This window comes from Cetorhinus maximus, chromosome 8 (assembly GCF_964194155.1).
Source record: "Cetorhinus maximus chromosome 8, sCetMax3.hap1.1, whole genome shotgun sequence".
In the NCBI taxonomy this organism is placed as follows: Eukaryota; Metazoa; Chordata; class Chondrichthyes; order Lamniformes; family Cetorhinidae; genus Cetorhinus; species Cetorhinus maximus.
Window position 1 is genome coordinate 69,924,551 of NC_135886.1, and position 22,660 is coordinate 69,947,210.

At 40.7% G+C, this 22,660-nt stretch overlaps 1 protein-coding gene across 1 annotated transcript in view; it reads left to right on the forward strand.

Moving 5' to 3' along the window:
* Positions 1-18,067, forward strand: part of LOC144683705 (ADP-ribosylation factor-like protein 6) — a 61,705-nt gene extending 43,638 nt beyond the window's left edge. The window contains exons 4-7 of the mRNA XM_078547011.1: positions 663-757; positions 1,416-1,545; positions 12,280-12,335; positions 17,987-18,067. Of these exons, the coding sequence (XP_078403137.1) occupies positions 663-757; positions 1,416-1,545; positions 12,280-12,335; positions 17,987-18,012 (307 nt within the window). The 3' untranslated portion in view covers positions 18,013-18,067. The remainder of the gene's footprint in view (positions 1-662; positions 758-1,415; positions 1,546-12,279; positions 12,336-17,986) is intronic.
* Positions 18,068-22,660: the final 4,593 nt, after the last annotated feature.

Sequence of the window (22,660 nt, forward strand, 5' to 3'; positions counted from 1 at the left end):
TGCTCTACACACTCTAATTACATTAATGGGACAAAACCAAATCCTGCGGATAGTGGAAATTGGAAATAAAGACAGAGAACACTGGAAATACTAAACAGATCAATCAGTATCTGTGGTGAGAGAAGCAGAGTGAATGTTTTGGGTTGATGACCTTCCATCTGAACTGGAAAAAGTTAGAAATGTAACAGGTTTTAGACAAGTAGAGGCACAGAAAGGGGAGGGGGAAGGTTTGTAGTCGGGTAGAAGGCAAGACAAAATGGATGATGATGCAAAGCAAAAGGAGATGGTATTGTTTCAAGTAAATAAACAGAAGAGGTTTTAGAGTAGCTGTAAATGGGGAAAGCAGAATCATCGGCAACCAGTAGCTGCCATCTGAAAAACTGGGGGCAGTGGTTATGATCTGAAATTGTTAAACTCAATATTGAATCTGTAAGGTTGTAAATTGTATAATCACAATTTGAGATGCTGTTCCTCAAGTTTACATTGAGCTTCATTAGAATAGTGCACATTTGAAGAATGAAAAACCCTAACCAGGCAGCTACAAATATTTTGTTTGATTCACCGAGCTGTTAACATCAGGGAAGTGTGAGTTTTCTGACCAAGAAAGGTGAATATTAGTGCAATTCTTTCACCTAAAAGTTACAACATTTCCATCATTGCAGGGATGCCCATGCTATTATTTTTGTTATTGACTGTGGGGACAAACTGAGAATTATCGTGGCTAAACAAGAATTAGATACCATCCTCATACATCCAGGTAATGTAGGACTCAATGTCTGGTCTCTATTTTAGATATTGCAGTGAACTCCTTGGTACAGAATTGAATTCAGATAAAGGTGTAGATTTTCATGTCAGATTATGTTAGTACTTTTTCCTGTTCTTTTGAGTTTAATTTTCTTTCCTCTCTTTGGCAGAATCTAGAGGTATGCTTTACTCTGACTGATAGGAGGATTCCTTGACTTTTGTCAGTTAGCAGAAGTGCTAATTGTAACTCATGGTAGAAGATCTGCTGAATTTTCCTTTCAGTTGGATCCTCTACTCCACTTCTTTTGTGCTCAATGGCCGAACTGTGATTTGTCACTCCTGTGATCCCTGCTAGGAAGCACACGTGTGGGTATAAGTGGAAAATAAACAATTGAGTGGTGATGCCCTCAGTGGTTGGACAGCTTGAAATTTGTTCACTGCCTAGATTTGCACGTTAAGAATAGAAATTTAAAAGACTAAAGGGTTCCTGGTGCTTCTAAAACCATGCCCTTACACGAGTGAGTGTTTTCAGGAGAAAGGAGCAGAGGAATTTAAAAGAAACACTGTTGATCCAGGTATTTGAGAAACTGGATACTGTGTTTCTGATTTCGGGTGCAGACTTAAACTTGTTTTGCACAGAAACTAAAAGAATATTATCTTTGTACTTGCAGATGTCAAGCACAGACCAACCCCTATTCTCTTTTTTGCAAATAAAATGGACCTGAGCGATGCTTTGTCATCAATTATGGTGTCCCAGATTTTGGAGCTTAATAACATCAAGGACAGACCTTGGCACATATGGTAGGTGAATGGAAGGCAGAAACATGTCATATGGTTGGGTATAGTCGATAGAGTAACTGACCTTTGGTTTGTTACTGATCTTCATTCAAAAAATTGTAGGGTAAGTCCCAGGTTTAAAGCCTGGTTTGTACTAGTTTAGCTGACCCCTGCTAGGTAACATTTGGTTAATATTAAACAAAAACAAAAACAGAATTACCTGGAAAAACTCAGCAGGTCTGGCAGCATCGGTGGAGAAGAGAAGAGTTGACGTTTCGAGTCCAATGACCCTTCAACAGAACTGAGTGTAGTTATGAGAGGGGTGAAATATAAGCTGGTTTAAGGTGGGGGGAGAGAAGTTGAGGGGGGGGATGGTTGTAGGGACAAGCAAGCAGTGATAGGAGCAGAGAATCAAAAGATGTCACAGACAAAAGGATCAAAGAGGTGTTGAAGGTGGTGATATTATCTAAGAGAATGTGCTAATTAAGAATGGATGGCAAGACACTCAAGGTACAGCTCTAGTGGGGGTGGGGTGGAAAGATTGACAAGGTATTAGTTGTAGATTTAAAAATAATGGTTAATATTGTTGGACTTGTCATCCTTGGGCTATGGTAGAGAGAAAAGTCAACCTGGGTTCCTTAATCATCAAAAAGGTGAATGGAATGTTGACCTTTATCTTAAGAGGATTGGTCTGTAAAAGCTGGGAAAGGATGCATTCAGTTTTTGGGCCCTGGTCTCATGAAAGATATGTTGGCCTTGAGGGAAGTATGTTGCAGATTCACCAGTTTGATACCAAGGGGACAGTTGGCATAATCTTGGTTTGTATTCCCTTGAGTTTAGAAGGTTAAGGGATAATCCATCTAATCAAAGTGTTTAAAATAACAAAGGGATTTGTTATGGTAGATACAAAGAAACCTGTTCCTTTGGTGGGGGAAACCAGAAAGAGGGGGCATTAGAGCTTGGCTAACCGATTGGTGAAATTAGGAACTTTTTTCACATTAAGGGTAGAGGAAAACTGCAATTCCCTGTGCAAAAGGCTGTGTAATGCTAAGTCAATTATAATTTTGAAGACATAGACTGCTAGTGTTTTTTGAGTAAGGTAAGTGAATATATGGGGAAAAGCAGGTAAATACGGTCAAAAAACAGATTTCAAGGCACTGAATGGCCTACTTTTGTTCCTGTGTTCTGAAAACTATTCAGTGACGACTGCTGAAAAGTACATGTAGATGTCAGGTGAGAAGTAGATGGTGCTTTGTACTGGGGCACACAAGTTCAAAACACGTGTTCATCCTCATTGTCTGGGCTCACATAAGGAATGACTACCGAAGACTGCTTAACACTGGCTTCCTCAACCGTGGAAGGGAGTAAAGTATTATGCTTCCACTACTTGAGACAATTGGCAAAGTCATGACCAAAAGTTAGCATGAGCATGTTTTTCTATTTTCGAGGACTGCTTTTAAAGGCCTGCTTTATGAGTGATTGAGAGACCTGTATAGCTCTCTCAGCTTGTCCATATTTGCCTTTGCAGTTTCTCTGCCCAACTGCTCAAATACTATGTGCTGCAGAGGCAAGAGTAAACAGCCTTGGAAGCAAGAAAGGACAAGAAAATAGAAAGTGAAAAATAAACTGAGATAGTGGGACAAGTGAAGAAAAAAAAATCAAAAAATGATAGAATTGGAGAGTTGGGAATCAGTGTAGAGGAGGGTACCAAGATTTTTTTTGTAGATTTATTAACTTAACTATACATAACTATAAAGGCATGAGGCACCTTAAAAAAACTTTGCAAACTATTGATCCCAACAGTTTTATTCAAATCTACTGACAAGAATGACAATTAGTTTTAGGAAAGACATATGAGCAAGTTTCTGACAGATCGAGAGGTTGAGCTAACTATACCCTTTTGCTAGACCTCCAAGTAGGTAGAGAAACAGATCTGGGATGGGTTGACTGATTCTTCTTAGGTGTGTTCTAGTGTGTAGCATGTGGGGAATTTAGATGTGAATGGATAGAAAATACAAGTACTTCTGCTTCATGTGTCAATTTTACCTTGGTCAGATTGATGTTGATCATGTTGATAATCAATTGTACCTAGTCACCTATGTCAGAATACAATATCTCAGAACTCCATTAAGTATTTTAGGTATATACCAAATGCATCATCTTAAAATTCAGACACCTGTACGAGTAAGGTCATTCATGGTCCAAAATGCTAAACTTGTGACTTTTGATCAGCAACCCACATATTCAAACACTGAATTATACTAGGATAATTGAACAACTTTGTTCTAGAACCATATACTGTAGGGTGAAATTTTTAAATCTAGTTAATCAATAAACCAAGGTCCACCATGCAGATGACCAACCAAGGTTGAAAAGAGAAAACAGAAATGGGCGATTAGTTGACACCAAACTTAAGTGAAAAAATCTAAAGGCTCTAGGAGAAAAAGACCCGAGGGAACCAAATAATTTCACAGTTTGAGGACTTGCAAAAAGAATGGTTGAGTAGAAGACTGATACATCTTTATTTCAGGGATGAAAAGAGAAGGAAGAGGAAGTAGGATGGTATACTACGAGTTCATAAGGGATAACCAGAAAGTTCAGAGAAACGCTACCATAGTAGAATTGGCAAAATAAACACAAGATAGGTAGAGAGAGAGGAAAATTCTCTCTAATATTGGAGTATTTAAACCTTCAGGTTTATGAAGAGTTGTTTAAGAGTGTTATGGTTTTCAGTTTTACATTAGGTATTCTATCCTGGTTCAATGTCAACAGCCATTCCATAAGCAGACTTTGCATCCTTCACAATCTGCCCAATGCCTAGGTAAATTGTGGCAAGACCCAGGATTTGAACCGACAGTCTTTATCACTGTATACCAGCTTACTGGAATATATTAGTGTCACCAAATGATTCTCCTTGTCTTGAGTAGGTGGTTTGAATGTACTCTGTATTGGATCAAGAATTAAGCTACCATATTGTGCAGTCAAGGAAGTTTGCAAGGCATGGGTCATTTGGCCCTTGTGACAGTCTAATTTTATTGCCCACTTTCTGCCCAAGTTGCTGTACCTTCAATTTTCTTCGCATATTTCTTCAATTCTCTATTATAAGATGCATTGCTCTCTGCCTCAGCTACTCCCTGTGACAAAACATTCTATACTGCATAGAAATACATACCAGTTACAACACTTTGATTAGACCACAGAGAGCACTGTGCACGATTCTGACTTACATAATGATAAATAAAGTACCACTTCAGATCCCTTGAAGATATACTGAAACAGTTCATTCGAGAAGACTGTATTTCTCAATTAAATTAGATAGTTAACTATTCTTTAAGATGATGGCATGATGTCCCCAGTTGGAATATGAGATGATTGGAAACCCATTAAAGATATTGTAAAAGAGATACATCTTAATTGCCTTTGCTTATTAAATACATTAGCATATTTTGTTTCAACAGGAATCAATCACTGACTTATAGATGTATCTACATTAATAAAAAAAACGGAAAGACTTCCATATATACCACGATTTTCACAATCTCAGGATGTCTTGAAGTGCTTGACAGCCAATGAAGTTCTTCTGAAGTGTGGTCACTTGTAATGTAGGAAATTTTCACCTTGTTTAACCGAAATTGGAGACATATCAATTGGGTTTCACCTGCTAGAACGAAAATGTGCATTTCTTAGTCTTAAAAAGAGCTAACAATGATCATAATTAACTATATACTGTTTCTAATAAGGAATAATAATCAATGATACTGACGAGTACAGATTTGCCAATGACCAAAGATATGGTTGACAAATAAAGTAAATTAAACTTGAAGGTGGTTTTCATAATGGAGAAAATTAGGGAGCTTGATTTTAAGACATAATGCGGTCAGACATGTCAATTGATGAGGAACAAAGGGTAGAGTCTGTTAAGCTCCAATAGCTGTTTGGCATTAAAGACCGAGACCCAGACTGGCTTCTTCAAACAGAGTTTCATTTTTGGTGCATAAAACTCTACAGAGAGAAAACTTGCCTCACCTGTTTTCCCCTTTATCTTTTGAGCAGCCAAATAAACTAAATTAAAGAAAACAAGGGAGAAAGTAAGAAACAGCCCCTTCAAGGGGTACTGCAAAAGGAAAAACTAATCTTAAAGGAGACTTACAACAATCAAATTAAAATGTGGTTCGAGGGGTCAACAAAGCACTCCAGTCTCTGCGGTGCCCACCTGGCATGGAAGGCCTCAATGGTGCCAGCGGACACCACGTGCTCCCTCTCCAGGGACACCCGGCTGCGAACGTAGCCAAGGGAGAGAGGCAGACAGTCGGGCCAGATGACCCCCTCGGTCACCCACTGCCTGGACCTGCTGATGGCCAACTTGGTCAGGGCCAGTGTTGGCCAAATGGGTACTTAGGTTGTTAACTGATAATTAGCAATAGAACTCCTTGTGAGTTAACAGTTTCCTTCCCCATCAGATTCCCCTCTTCTTAAGTAACCCTTAAGTATATATAATCATGAACAAAAAAAAAAGATAGATCTTCTCTTCCATAACAAACATCAATGTATTTGTTTTCCATTCAATAAATCCACCTTATTCCCCCTTCTTAAAAAAAAACACATGTATAGAAATGTCCATACTAAAAGGATATTTCTTCTGGTCTTCTCAAAGGAAAAGACGTCTCTCATTGAGGATCTCCAGTAACTTTTTGGAGCTCGCTCCTCTTTTCGTGAAGCAGTTAGATAATTGGTAGCTGCTATCAGTCCATTTGATCTTGGAAATCTCCTTGTTCTCTAGCATCTGTTTTAAGCTTGCAATGTCAATTTGCAAACACTTTTCATTAACGTATTTTGTAGAGTGAACATTTTCCCCAAAGTGACTTACTGTCTATAAGCCATTAAATAGGAGCTGCTTCTTACTTTGTCCTTCGTTTTCTTTAATTTAGTTTATTTGATTGCTCAAAAGAGTAAAAGGGAAAACAGGTGAGGCAAGTTCTCTCTGTACAGTTTTATGCACCAGAAATAAACTTTGTTTGAAGAAGCCAGTCTTGGTCTCGGTCTTTATAGCCAAACCCTATTGGAGCTTAACAGACTCCACCCTTTGTCCTATTTAAAATTTCTGTCAGCATCTTTGACATAAAGAATGCCACATCTACCGCCTCAACAAGGGCTAGAGTTTTCGCTGCTAACATACTTTTTTCCACTCTTCCTATCTTTTTTGATTCCCATGCCAAAGGGTAACATTTACCCTTTCCTCCCATGAGAAATATTATAAATCCTCCTGCACTCGAAAATCCATCACATAGATTTGCATAATACGCATCACTAAATGCAATCAGTTTTTTCTAAGATCACCTAAAGATAGGAATTTGAAAACACACTACACCATTTTTAATTTTGTTAATGTTTTGTTTGCTCGAATGATTTCTTTAACCTTGGGATTATTCATTTAGTGCTCAATTCCAAAATGTCAAAACTGACATCCGGCCTTGTTTGTTTGCCTAGCCAATTGAGTTGCCCAATTAGACTTCCGAGTTCCTCTTTTTCCATTTCAGAAGCCGCTATATCTTTCAGGGAGGCCCTACCATGACTAATTGCAATGGGATTGACGTTCCAAGTAGGATTGCTGATGTAAAATGACATGCGATCAGCTCTGCCTGATATCCAGTCCAATGTATTTAAACGCACCAGAAGCCTGACTTCCAATTTTAAACTCTGTCCTGAGCCTATTAGTGACAACTGTTTCAAATTTGCTACCCACAAAAAAATCATCTACATGCATCATAAAGGTGCCTGCAAGTTTCCCTCCATGGTGCCAATAAAACATTGCCGGGCCTGCTTCCAACTGAGGACAGCCCAACTTTGACAAAATTGACCTCAATGAGAAATACCAAACTCTGGAGGCGTCATTTAGGCCATATATGCATTTTTTTAGCTTATGCGTTTGGCGCCTCTTTCGGTGGATGGAGAAAAACTTCCCTTTGAAGTTGATGTCGCTGCAAAAAGGCAGGTTTAATATCAATGGACATACATTCCCAAGCATTTGTAGCTAACAGAGCTAAAATGATCTTCAGAATAGCTTTTCCTGCCATAGGTGAATCTACTCTTATATCCTGGTCATCCAATGTTTCTTCAAACCCTTGTGCCACTAGTCTGGCTTTAGCTTTATAAGTCCCATCAGGAGGCACCTTTTCTGTGCATATTCATCTATGAGACAAAGCCGGTTGTCCCCTATCTGGCACCTCCTTGTATACCCCAAATTCTTTCCAACTATGTAGTTCTTGCTGTTTGGCATCATTTATTAATTTATCATCTAATTTGTTTGAAGCTACTAAGACTTCTCGATTACATGGGCTTCTATTCCTTGTAGCATTACTGGTCTGTGCCATATTCCTTGACCTTGTTAAGCGACGCCCTCTATCACGCTCCGGACTGTTACTGTTTGACCTCCCTCTCCCATTTATTGAAGATCTTTCAACCGTTCACGATCTCTCCCTAGAGGCATGTTCACTCCCAGACCCACTGCCTGACCTGATACTATGTTTCCATGCCTTCTATTTTTGTACTTCATGTTCCCAATCCATAGGCCTAACCTCCTGTCCCTTATCTCGTACATTTAACCAGTTTTTATATTTTCTAGTGGCCTTCCCTACTCTACCTACAATCGTCGCATTCTGCAATTGACTGGCCCCTTCTGGCAAGTATGTAACTTTAGTGCCAGCTTTTTGGCAGCTGCCCTCTGGGACAAATTGCCTCATCTTGTTCGTTCGAATTACTGTGTCCATCTTCAGATACCCTGTCACCTTCAGCAACTGGTCCTCACAATCATGCAACATATGGGTATGAGAAGTACACGGTTCCTCATCCCTTCCTACAACCCTTTCCAGACCCACAAATCTCTGAAACTTCGGCTTTAAGGAACGCTGTTTTACCCACCTGAAGTACATTTAAATGCTCAGAGAAGGTAGAGCTCATCGTAGTTCTCTCCCAAGCTGGGGAATGATCACTCAGGACTGAAGGAATTTTTGGGTTTCTACCAAAAACCAACTGATATGGACTATAGCACCCAACCATCTGCAGTGAATTCTTGGCATGGACAGCCCATGCTAGAGCTAATGTTAATTTACAGCTTGGTCTATCTGTCAATATTTTACGAAGCATCTCACCTATCACTGCGTGATTCCTTTCATACACTCGGTTACTAAAAGGGCTTTCTGCTGCTGTATTCATACCTATTATATTCATGTTTTTGCACTTATCCAAAAACTCATCGTTAGCAAATTCCCCCCCATTATCAGTGAGGAATGTCATTGGTGGTCCCAATCCGGTCCCTATCCACTTTTCCATTACCATTTTCATTACTATATGATTGTCAACTGGCTAAACCTTGTTGCCAAATCTACGAAGTGTAAAATAAAAATGTTCTTTTCTTTATCCCACACCTTTAAATCCATCACTACAGCTTTATTGAAATCCCTCGCTAAGGGCAGACTCAATACCGGCCATGACTGTGTCCTTATGTATTTCTTACATATATCACATCTATCGCTTATCTCCTTTATAAGTTTAGTGTACTCTCCATCCCTTATTCCTGCATCCCTTAACAAAATTTTTAATCTTTGGGAAGAGGGGTGGTTAAACTGCCGATGCAATTTTAACACAATTAGCTTTTTGTCCTGTAAATTCTTATCCCCTGATGCTAATCGCACTTGTTTAATTTCCTTGGTAAAAAAAATGAGGTTTCATTAAAGGAATACAGCAGTGTCCAGATTGCGTAGATCGTAAATCCACAGGTTTTCCAAATACAATGACCTTTTCATTTTCCATGCCCAGCTTCATTTGCGCTTTCATTGATGGCCTGCTCAACAGTAATGTTATTTTGCTAGACACTACGTCTGTGCTGATGAAATGATTGATTCCAGCTATCTTACAGGGAATCACTACCCTTTTAAAGATTTAAAGGTCTTATCACCTTCAAATCTAAAACTGGTGGAACTCTGAAATTCCTTAACTTTATTCTGGTACTTGTCATTTAAAGGAGTCCAGGTAGCATTTTAACCAGTCTGTTGCGCACACAATGGACGTGCATCTGCTATCTAGCACTGCACAATTGAAGGACTCTGCAACCAAGATATTCATCACTGGGCTGAAACCTTTTGTAACTAATACAGTGCCCTCTTTTTGGTCAATATCTCCATTTTCTTCTGAGCCTTCTGTCTCATGTTTAATTTCGAACACCTTATTATATCGTTTAGGACAGTTCATAATGGTATTTTGAATTGCATTTTAAACACCAATTGGCCACACCCTAGGCATTTCTGGGGTTCAATTTTTTTGTTGGAATTTCCCAATTCTTTTCTCCTGACATAATTGTTAAAGGTGTTTCTGTCCTCAGTGTTTCTGGTTACAAATCTCCTTTCGTACTGATACCTGTGTCCTGTTTCTAGATGATCTCACCATCCTGTTAACATTGTATACTCCATTTTTTGTCTTAACGCCAAATGGCTCATTTGCGTCATGAACGCTGACGGAAAGGAATGTTTCCCGAGGAATTTGTTTTAAGAGCTTCTGACATCTGTTCTAGCAGTGTGTGTCTTTCCACAAATTTAACTCCCGTCAAAACTAGAAGTCTGCCCATATTTGATACCTTGGCACAGCCTAGTAACTTAAATGCCAGCGCTGATTGGAGAATTTGTTGACGGAACTTTTGCAATCTTGCATATAGTTTACTGAATTCCATTATGTAATCTTCTATGGAACTATCCTCCAACTTTCTAAATTTGTCAAGATCTGACTATGCTTCGTAAGTCATCCTTCTGGTAGATCTTATCCATAAAATCTAATAATGTTTCCAAACCTTCGTACGTGTTCAAATTCTCAGGCTCCAAGTCCAAAAATACTTTGCATCTTATTTTGCTTTTGTATGGCAACAAAAGTGTCAAGGCGATTCCTTATTTTTTCTTCGCCAAGGATGTAACCAGTGTCCACATGGTTATTTCATTCTTCCATTGCTGATAGGATTCAATCTCAGAAAACATCAGTGGGTATCATACCCTGAAACTCTACATTTTGATTCAGCCATTCTCCAAAATTACTCCAAACCATTCTTCTCAAAGTTAACTCCAAATACAGTCTTTGATCTGAAGGAAGCTTAGTTTCCAATCTTCTGCTAACAAGCAACAACCATCCTCTGCTACCACTGTTAAGCTCCAATAGCTGTTTGACAATAAAGACTGAGACCGAGACCAGCTTTTTCAAACAGAGTTTTATTTTTGGTGCATAAAACTCTATAGAGAGAACTTGCTTCACCTTTTTTCCCTTTTATACATCCAAATGGGTACTTAGGTTGTTAACTGATAATTAGCAGTTGAACTCCTTGTGAGTTAACTGTTTCCTTCCCCAACAGAGTCTGATGAAAATGTCAAATTTCAAATCAAAATTAATACCATAATTTTTAATATTTGAGATGTGGCCACTCTAAATTTCTATTGCTTCATACTGAGAATCTTTCAGCTGTTTGTTGCAATTTGCTGACTCGTTTTCTCCATGTTGGGAGGAATACATCATTGTTATCTGATATGAAAATGTAATTTTAATCCAGAAGATCACAAATATCTAGATTGAGGACTCAGTAAGGATTCGCAAAGAATTAGTTACCTTACTGGAGGCAGAACTAAATCACTGACTTAGCATGTCAGGGAGTTCTCATACCAAGGTATAGATAAAAGACTGGATAGAAGACCGTACTCCTTTGAATTATACATGATAGAGAAATCTGTAGCTAGGAGTGCTTATTATGAAGATTGAGGGGACTGAGTGCTTTTGAACCCAAAGAGATGGAAGTTGGACGCTCCATTGTGGTTAGAGTTAGCAAAGTGTATCATCTTTTATTTTTATACATCGAATGAGGTGCAACTTGAACATTCCATGATTAAGTGAAGCCTGTTATGATTTTCAGCTAATGTCTGTTTTTTTGCTTTGTGATTTGTGGTCTATGGTCTAAGTTGGATTTGCTATCCGAAGACAAGGAGGATGTGAGGCTTGTGTCAATTCATTAAGATAATTGCAGCAACAGGAGTTTTTGTTTACCCCTGAACAATGTTATATTATCATATATTGAATATATAAAGTCATGTTCAAATTTTTAGGGAGAGAAGGCTTACTGTGAGAGTGCTCTTCAGCATAGTGCACAAGAGAAATATCTGCTGTTCCACTAAAAGTGGAATGGTCATCAAAGGTAGAAGTGAAACTGTTGGCTAGACTTAAGAAATAAAATAAATTATTGAAAAGTAAAGTGATAAGATTTCCATTGCCCCATTTAGGAGTTTTTGTGAGGATTATATGTAATAATTCAACCATTGCAGGAGAACCTGAATACCTAGGGCATTTGATCTGAACAAAGGTGGTGAATGCAAAGTGGAATCATCAACAAATGAATGAAAAGGTTTGATGAGGGCAAAAGTAAGTTTTCAGCAACCATGGAATGTGAATTCAAAACACAGTTAGCGTCATGAATGAAAGTTATTGCATTGAAGAGAGGAGCTTCAATGACTTGCATGTCCTTTTCTCATCCCTTACTACTTTGTTGCCATGAGTCAAATCTTTTGAAAAACAAAATTGGAGGCTTTTTTTTCATTTCAATGGATTGAGCAATAATTATGTTACTTACATTTAAAGTTGCTTTCTTTCCCTAATTTGGACATCCAATGCCTCTTCCAAATCAAGAAGAGTTTGTGAGCAGTATTCTCGTTTTTATCCTTATGTTTTATCCCTTAGTGCCTGCAGTGCTCTAAAAGGAGACGGACTACACGATGGAGTTGAGTGGCTACAAGGTAATATTTGAGATAATCCTTGTTGATCAACTTGTTTGCATTTTCTATTTTAATATTTTTGTGTTTTAACAGTTGGCTGAGTGGTGCAGTGATCTAAGAGATTGGTTTGAACTCTTGAAATAAGTAGTGACTAGTGTGGTCTGATCATCCAGTGCAGAAGTAGACAGCATTGGCAGCATTGCTCTAAACCTCAGCTTCCCTAACCAGGGCGAGTTTGGTATGGTCACCAGAAATATCATACTTCACTGATTATCTTTACAAAGTTGTGTATACTATCTATCAGACAATCTGCTGCACAATGAAATATAATTAAAAATAAATAAATAAAAATATTCTGTAGATGTTAGGTTCTATTCTGAAGCATGCTATTATGGAGAGATGCTGAGTGGATGTGCAAAGTGTTACGATCCTCGTAGAGACAGATAATTTGTAAAAAGAGATGAATTTCCTAATGACCAATGGAAAGAACCGAGGGTCAAGATTTCACATTTTAAGACTTTTATTGTAACAAACAAACTAAAATTAACAAAGATTGAACATCAATTAACAGGCAACTAATACATCAAACTAAAGTAAATTTAAGCTTCACATTCACTAACACAACGAAATATGTCTTATGAAATGCTTTTATGCGATGCCATGCTTCTGTCAGAGATGTAGCATTACAGGAACAGTCCTACAGTTCTCCAGCTGAGGTTCACTTTTCCTCACCAAACCAGGTTGAAACTTCCAGTGTCCTTTAACAATCTACCCCTAAGCCTGAGTTTTCCCAGATATGATTACCTCCAGCAAGGTACATCTCTCCATTCCTCAAATCTCCAAGAGCCCCGTCTGTTCTGTCCTGTTTCTTTTGAACAGAAACTGAACTTTGACCAGCAAACTTGGTTTGCTGGTCCTGGTTATTAACACAAAACAGTTCTCTCTGCTTTCCCACAGCAGTAGCTCCTTTGTTTCTGTGTCTCAAACGTCAGTTGTCCTTTGTTTGTAAGATACTGTGAAAGATGTTAAAACTGCCATCTCACCTCAATGGGTCTGTTTGAGTTTCTCTCACCATGGCAATTGGATCATGGCAATTGGGCATGTTACTGAGCTGGGGTGTTTATTCAGAATTCTCTGTTTTACTTTGAGTTAAAGGTACATTTCAAAATATAACCATCTTGTAAAGTTCAGCATTCTTGACAAAAGCAATCAGGTTGGAGGGTCACCACAAACTACACTTACATGTCATCTACTGGTTCAGAGAGTAGCATAAGAGAATAGGTCATTTCTCAGTCTTCTCATCTGGGATGATGCAGGGAAATCAAAGAGGAGGAGGAAGACAGACAGACATACATGAAAATTAATTAGCCTGTATTAACCTAATTTAACCTATTCTGTCCTCTTTACCATCCATACTCCACCTCTAAAGTGCCTCACAGCATTTCTTTTATGTCTGCTCCAAAGGGTTGATCAATGTCAATTTAGCTGGCCCATAGAAAAGAGACAAGCCACTTGGTTTGATCATCCCTACTTTTGGGAGTATTATGACTCATTTAGTGACTTTCATGGGCAACCCAATCAGGATTGAGATCTTAGTGTGCACTGCTGGGTCATCGGTTGCTCAGATAATGGATAATTATGAAATTGTAAGTAATTTAACAGTTTGTATCCATTGCTTTGCATTTCATATTCAGGTTTATTTGCCTACTCTTTTTTTCATTTTGTTTTCTTCAATTCTGTCGTGTATATTGTTATGATCCTGTTAGAGACTGCTAATGTTTAATGAGAAATCCTAAAACCCTGTGGCACAAGATTTCATGTTTTCATATAAAAACAAACTTTATTGTACATATAGACTTATGCAAAGTAAACATTATTAACTTCTTATGCTATGAACTTAGTTCTACTTTTTATCTACCCCCCAAAAATTCCCTTATACATTACAAGAATCTTGAAGGGTCATTCATTTCTTTAGGCACCAACTCAAAGGTATGCCACAGCCCTCTGGAATTCACTCTAATTCTCCTCAGTATTCCAGCTTTCTCCGAGGTATGAAATATCATGAGGATCCTTCCATTAGCTTTTGGTAATCAATCCTCTAACTTTTCGGTAAGGCCTCATGACTGTGGATTTCTCAGCTCACACTTAGGCTTAACTGCATCCTCTAAGTTAACTGCTGGTTTTTGCTATGAGGGTTACTGTAGATTTCTTATTCCAGCACCAAGCAAGGTAAATCTTCCAGCTTCTTTCTCCCTTCATAAATTCCAAGTCTCCAAACTGACTCACTTCTGCCACAAGGCTAACTGTCTTTTGCTGTGAGGGCCACTGTAGATTTCTTTCTCTTGCTTCAAACTAGATAACTCTTCCAGGTGCTTCTTCCCTCACAAAATCCAAACTGAACTTGAGCCCCACCCACGTTCCGCATAGTGAATGATAAAGTTAGTATTTTCGCTGCTTAAAGTGCAGGCTGACTAACAATCATCTCCTATTGGCTTTCTCAATCCAGTGAGTTGCAGTCAACATCAAAGCAAAATTGCAACTGCATACTTTCTGAGCAAGTACACAGATAACTTAAACAAAAGAACCTTTTACCCCCAGAGCCCCATCTCTATGAGAACATGGCATGCTTTGGAATGTCTTGAACAGAAATGTAAATTAATTATTTCACCTTCGGCACAACTGTTTGATTCTGTAACCCATATAAATAATTTATATTTCTAGTTCGTGTAATTGCACTCTCTCCAGGTTCCCTGGCTCCATTACGAGCTTAGAGCTGGATCATTTTTGTTCAAGTTTTTTCACTATCAACTTTGACCTTGCAAGATAAACACCTTTTAAGTGTAATAAACACAGGCTTGTTTGAGTTGCATTTACACCAGAGTTGTATTTACCAGTTTCTCAACTGGATGTCCCATTTATTTAGTTAGAACTTTAATTCTTAAAACTAAAAGTTATATTCTAAAACATGAATTATGAACTAATATTCTCAACAATATTTATAATTCAAGTAGAACAGTAAGTAAATGTGTTAGTTAGAAATCTGAGGTTCAGCTAGATTGTTTAACTGTCTTGTCAGTGTCCTGTGACCTTCCCTCCTGATAGGACTGATTCCTGCAGGATGATGTCCTCTTATGTCCATTTTTTGTGCATAACCTTTGGCTGCAAGCAATAGCAGGCTTTTCATGTGTGAGGGAAGTGCAGTGAAGTCTGATCATATCCTCATTCAATCCATAGGTACTTTCCAGCAAGACTTGGCAGGTAATGATCAGACATGTGAACCTTAGCTGATTCCGCTTCCCTCACCCAACCACAACCCGGGGGTGATGTCCCAAATGTAGCTGCCCTTCTGGCTGAGATAAACTAACTGCACTGAACAGAAATTAATTTGGAGATCTTTCTCAACTATGAAGCTAAGTTCCACGCTGAAAAGTACCTTTAAACAGAGCTTAGAAGGAAGCCGCTACGGACAGAGCAGAGGAGAGAGACAGTCTGAAACCCCCTAATTCTTCTACCCTTCTGTCCATAATCAGTGTGGCTTGATTTAGATAAGGCTGAGGTTGTTCCCAAAGCCCTGTTTGTATATGGTTAGTTTTTACAAGGTCACGAGCAACAGACTTTCATGGATTTTTAAAGCAGGAGCATTATTTATTCACACTTTTTCCAGAAAGGTATATCGCTACTTCACACACACCACACACACACACACACACACACAAAAATACAGTAAAAAAAAATGGAGTTTAATTTCTACAAATATTAAAACCAAACAGAATAGTTAACAGTTCACATGCTTGTTAGATTCCAGTGAGAGGAGCTTTTCTACTGAACGAAGTTCAGACGAGTCCAGATAGTTGAAGAAAACTTTGTGGTGTTTCTTCGGAATAAGCGATGAATAACAAGTAAAGTAGATAGCCTTGATAATACTTGTAACCAGAGGACCAGTTTCCCTTTTCCAGGCAAACTCAGGATCTTTTGGAAACAGGCTTTCAAGGAGGCTTTAAAACTTTAACCCTTGTGGCTTGGTAGAAGGCTAGTTTTTTTAAAAATTCATTCACGGGATGTGGGCTTTGCTGGCTGGACCAGCATTTATTGCCCATCCCTAATTGCCCTCGAGAAGGTGGTGGTGAGCTGCCTTCTTGAACCGCTGCAGTCCATGTGGTGTTGGTACACCCACAGTGCTGTTAGGAAGGGAGTTCCAGGATTTTGACCCAGCGACAGTGAAGGAACAACGATATGTTTCTAAGTCAGGATGGTGAGTGGCTTGGAGTGGCTAGGTGGTGGTGTTCCCATCTATCTGCTGCCCTTGTCCTTCTAGATGGTAGTGGTCATAGGATAGGAAGTCCTGGATGATGTCATGCTTCTTGAGTGTTGTGGGAGCTGCACTCCTCCAGGTAAGTAGGGAGCATTCCATCACACTCCTGACTTGTGCCTTGTAGATGGTGGACAAGCTTTGGGAGTCAGGAGGTGAGTTACTCGTTGCACGATTCCTAGTCTCTGACCTGCTGTTCTAGCCACAGTATTTATATGGCTAGTCAAGTTCAGTTTCTGGTCAGTGGTAACCCCCAGGATGTTGATAGTTGGGGATTCAGTGATGGTAATGCCATTGAACATCAAGGGGCGATGGTTGGATTCTGTCCTGTTGGAAATGGTTATTGCCTGATTTCAGCAGTGATATTCCTTCTGACGTTATTCCTGCATTCTGCAATCTGCTGTGTGCTGCAAAAAGTAAGCAGGGCATACAGAGAAAGGCTTTCAAAAATTAAAGTCTTCTGGTCATGTGACAACTGGCCATTGATATATGATGGAAAACAATCAACAGTATGTTTATATTAATGAAGAAGCTTCCACCTCCCATGGTCAAAACCATTGACATACAATAGAGGCAGAGAGAGATCCTTAGCACTTTCTTGGGTGTAATCAGCTTTGTTAGCTCCCCTTTATTACCTGGTAGTCCTAGAGACAGAAAGCATGAGGTCAGTCTTATTTTCCTTGCTATTTTGAGGTAAGTCCTGACAAAGGCAGGTGCAATATTCGACAAAAATGTGGTGCAGGCATGTTCGTTGTAATCCACCTTTTAGAAGCTTCCAGAAGGTTGGCTAACTTCCTGTTGCAAAAGTAAGGTGACCTGTGGCAGCCACCTTAAAGATCAGCAGTGTCCTTTTTTAAAACAGGCATACAATTTTTTAAAAATGTGTAATGTCCTCATATCTGCTTGGCATGACAAAGCTGATTTTGCTTATTATTGTTTCCGCTCATCAAGTTGCAAAAGGAGGAATGCTAACAATCATCTCAACTAACTATAAGGGCAGAACATTTCTATTTTTCACATGAAACCGTGTTTAGTGTGATTTGACCATCTCATTGTAGTTGAGTATACTTGCTACAAGCCTATGTCAACAAGGATATAGTTAAGATTGCTCAAACTCTCATACTGAGGAAATTCACTAACCTAAGGCCACCAAGTTGTAGCAACAAGCAAACAGGATGATGAATTTTCTTTTGATGAAAGTATATCTGGCACAACAACAAGGTGCAGCTGAAGTAGGCGTAAAAATGGCATATATCTTAAAGTGGACCTGATCCACGATTTGGACCCAATGTTTATGATCTGTTAAGCAAGCAAACAAACACCTCTCATCATTATGTGTTCAAAATATATATATATTTTCCAGGTCAGATCAGATCCATGAAGCAGTGAAGAGTTACCAAAACTGAGAAACTGAACTGCAAAGCCTGAACTAACTAAAGAAGCCAGCAGAAATTGAAACTTGTGCACATTGTGAATAAAATCCATGTCATAGAATTCTTTAATTTATTTATGCATTTATAAGGTTAAACATGATAGCATCTTGTGCACATGCTCATGGCCAACAGTTGGACATGGTGACTAGTAGCTAAATGGGTCACTAAGGAGCTTTACAAGCAGAAGTGCAGGTGATTGGCAATCTCAGGTTGTCTATTTTGTTACTAAAGCAAACTTTTGCTTACATTATTGGATTGTACTGAGGAAAGTCGTAATGTTTCAAGGTTAACTCAAGTTCCTCTTCCTTATTTTGAGCCTTGAATACATTATTTGGCATCTAAACTTCAGTTCATAAAAAGTTTAGAGGGGGAATGCAAGGTTCTTCCTCTGTTTACCAGGAAATGTAATATATTGGTTACGTTACTAGACTGGTGATCCAGAGCCCTGCACTAATGATATGGAGATACAAGTTAAAATCCCACCATAGTAACTGGGGAATTTAAACTCAGTTTTTTATTTATTCATTCACAGGATGTGGGCTTCGCTGGCTAGGCCAGCATTTATTGATGGTGAGCTACCTTCTTGAACCGCTGCAGTCCATGTCATGTAAGTACACCCACAGTGCTGTTAGGAAGAGAGTTCCAGGATTTTGACCCAGTGACAGTGAAGGAACAGTGATATATTTCCAAGTCAGGATGGTGAGTGGCTTGGAGGGGAACTTCCAGGTGTTGGTGTACCCATTTATCTGCTGCCCTTGTTCTTCTAGGTGGTAGTGGTCGTGGGTTTGGAAGGTGCTGTCTAAGGAGCCTTGGTGTATTCCTGCACTGCATTTTGTAAATGATACACACTGCTGCTACTGTGCATCGGTGGTGGAGGGAGTGCATGTTTGTGGATGTGGTGCCAATCAAGCGGACTGCTTTGTCCTGGACGGTGTCCAGCTTCTTTGGTGTTGTAGGAGCTGCACTCATCCAGGCAAGTGGGGAGTATTCCATCACACTCCTGACTTGTGCCTTGTAGATGGTGAACAGGCTTCGGGAGTCAGGAGTTGAGTTATTCGTCACACTATTCCTAGCCTCTGACCTTCTCCTATAGCCACAGTATTTATGTGGCTAGTCCAGTTCAGTTTCTTGTCAATGGTAACCCCCAGGATGTTGATCGTGGGGGATTCAGTGATGGTAATGCCATTGAACATCAAGGGGCTATGGTTGGATTCTCTCTTGTTGGAGATGGTCATTGCTTGACACTTGAATGGTGCGAATGTTACTTGCCACTTGTCAGCCCAAGCCTGGATATTGTCCAGGTCTTGCTGCATTTGGACATGGACTGCCCCAGTATCTGAGGAGTCACGAATGGTGCTGAACATTGTGCAATCATCAGCAAACATCCCCACTTTTGACCTTATGATGGAAGGAAGGTCATTGATGAAGCAGGTGAAGATGGTTGGGCCGAGGACACTATCCTGAGGAACTTCTGCAGTGATGTCCTGGAGCTGAGATGACCAACCTCCAACAACTACAACCATCTTCTTTTGTGCTAGGTATGACTCCAACCAGCGGAGGGTTTTCCCCCTGATTCCCATTGACTCCAGTTTTGTTAGGGCTCCTTGATGCCACACTTGGTCAAATGCTGCTGTGATGTCAAGGGCAGTCACTCTCAACTCACCTCGGGAGTTCAGCTCTTTTGCTCATGTTTGAACCAAGGCTGTAATGAGGTCAGGAGCTAAGTGGCCCTGGCAGAACCCAAACTGGGCATCAGTGAGCAGGTTATTCCTAAGCAAGTGCTGCTTCATGGCACTGTTGATGACCCCTTCCATTTCTTTACTGATGATGGAGAGTAGATTGATGGGGCAGTAATTGGCCGGGTTAGATTTGTCCTGCTTTTTGTGTACAGGACATACCTGGGCAATTTTCCACAGAGCCGGGTAAATGCCAGTGTTGGAGCTGTACTGGAACAGCTTGGCTAGGGGTGCGGCAAGTTCTGGAGCACAAGTCTTCAGTACTATTGCTGGAATGTTGTCAGGGCCCATTGCCTTTGCAGTATCCAGTGCCTTCATCTGTTTCTTGATATCATGTGGAGTGAATCAAATTGGCTGAAGACTGGCATCTGTGATGCTGGGGACCTTTGGAGGAGGCTGAGATGGATCATCCACTCAGCACTTCTGGCTGAAGATTATTGCGAATGCTTCAGCCCTATCTTTTGCACTGCAGTGCTGGGCTCCTCCGTCGTTGAGGATGGGGATGTTTGTGGAGCCACCTCCTCCAGTGAGTTGTTTAAATGTCCACCACCATTCACGACTGGATGTGGCAGGACTGCAGAGCTTAGATCTAATCCGTTGGTTGTGGGATCGCTTAGCTCTGTCTATCACTTTCTGCTTATGCTGTTTGGCACGCAGTTAGTCCTGTTTTATAGCTTCACCAGGTTGACACCACATTTTTAGGTATGCTTAGTGCTGCTTCTGGCATGTCCTCCCTCCTGCACTCTTCATTGAACCAGGGCTGATCCCCTTGCTTGATGGTAATGGTAAAGTGGGGGATATGCCATGCCATGAGGTTACAGATTGTGTTCAAGTACAATTCTGCTGCTGCTGATGGCCCACAGTGCCTCATGGATGCCCAGTCATGAGTTGCTAGATCTGTTTGAAATCCATCCCATGTAGCACGGTGGTAGTGCCACACAACATGATGGAGGGTATCCTCAATGTGAAGATGGGACTTCGTCTCCACAGTGGCTGTGCAGTGGTCACTCCTACCAATAATGTCATGGTCAGATGCATCTGCGGCAGGCAGGTTGGTGAGAATGAGGTCAAGTATGTTATTCCCTCTTGTTGGTTCCCTCACCACCTGCCACAGACCCAGTTTAGCAGCTATGTCATTTAGAACTCGGCCAGCTCAGTCAGTAGTGGTGCTACTGAGCCACTCTTGGTGATGGACATTGAGGTCCCCCACCCCGAGAACATTCTGCTCTCTTGCCACCCTCAGTGCTTCCTCCAAGTGATGTTCAGCATGGAGGAACACTGATTCATCAGCTGAGGGAGGGCGGCATGTGGTAATCAGCAGGGGGTTTCCTTGCCCATGTTTGACCTGATGCCATTAGACTTCATGGGGTCCGAATTCGATGTTGAGAACTCCCAGGGCAACTCCCTCCTGACTGTATACTGCTGTACCGCCACATCTGCTGGGTCTGTCATGCCAGTGGGACAGGACATACCCAGGGATGGTGGTGGTGATGTCTGGGACATTATCTGTAAGGTATGATTCCATGAGGATGACTATGTCAGGCTGTTGCTTGACTAGTCTGTGAGACAGCTCTCCCAATTTTGGCACCAGCCCCCAGATGTTAGTAAGGAGGACTTTGCATGGTCGACAGGGCTGCAATTGCTGTTGTCATTTCCGGTACCTAGGTCGATGCTGGGTGGTCTGTCTGGTTTCATTCCTTTTTTGTGTCTTTGCGAGTGGCTTGCTAGGCCATTTCAGAGGGCATTTAAGAGCCAACCGCATTGCTGTGGGTCTGGAGTCACGTGTAGGCCAGACCAGGTAAGGATGACAGATTTCCTTCCCTAAAGGACTTTAGTGAATCAGATGGGTTTTTACAACAATTGACAATGGTTTCCTGGTCATCATTGCACTTTTAATTCCAGATATTTATTGAATTTAAATTCCACCATCTGCCGTGTCAGGATTCAAACCCAGGTCCCCAGAGTTTTACCCTGGGTCTCTGGATTACTAGTCCAGCAACAATACCACTACGCCATCGCCTCCCCCTAATTATATAAATTAATGAAATGAATCTGGAATATTTTAAAAAAAGATCGTATCAGTAATGGTGACCATGGCCTCAGGGAGATTCAAGCGCTCTTTCACGCACATGCTTCTTTCCCTCCTCCACCCTGCCCGCACAGGCAGCGCTCAGTGCTGCCGCTGGTGAGGAGCTAACCGCGGGCAGTGGCCAGCTCCGCGACCGCCCCCACCCACTCCTGCTGAGACCACCCAACGCAGGAAAAGTTCGGGCTCATGGAACTACTGGATTGTCGTAAAAATCCTGTCTGGTTCACAAGTGTCTTGCAGGACATTATTCTGCTGTCCTTACTTAGTCTAGCCTAAACATAACTCCAGACCCACAGCAATGCGATTGACTCTTAACTGCCTTCTGAAACAGCTGAGAAAGCCATTAGTTTTTGCTGCATTTGCTCATGGGATGAGGGCATCGCTGGCTAGGTCAGCATTCATTGCCCATCCCTAATTACCCCTGAGAAAGTAGTGGTCCACTGCCGTCTTGAACCGCTGCAGTACCAGTGGTGTAGGTAATCCACAGAGGTGTTAGGAAGGGAGTTCCAGATTTTGACCCAGTGACAATGAAGAAATGGGGATATAGTTCCAAGTCAGGATAGTGTGTGACTTGGAGGGGAGCTTGCAGGTGGTCGTGTTCCCATGCATCTGCTGTCCTTGTCCTTCTAGATATCAGAGGTCATGGGTTTGAAATGTGCTGTCGAAAGAGCCTTGGTGAGTTGCTGCAGTGCATCTTGTAGATGGTACACACTGCTGCCACTGTGCATCAGTGGTGGAGAAAGTGAATGTTTCAGGTGTTGAATGGGATGCCAGTCAAG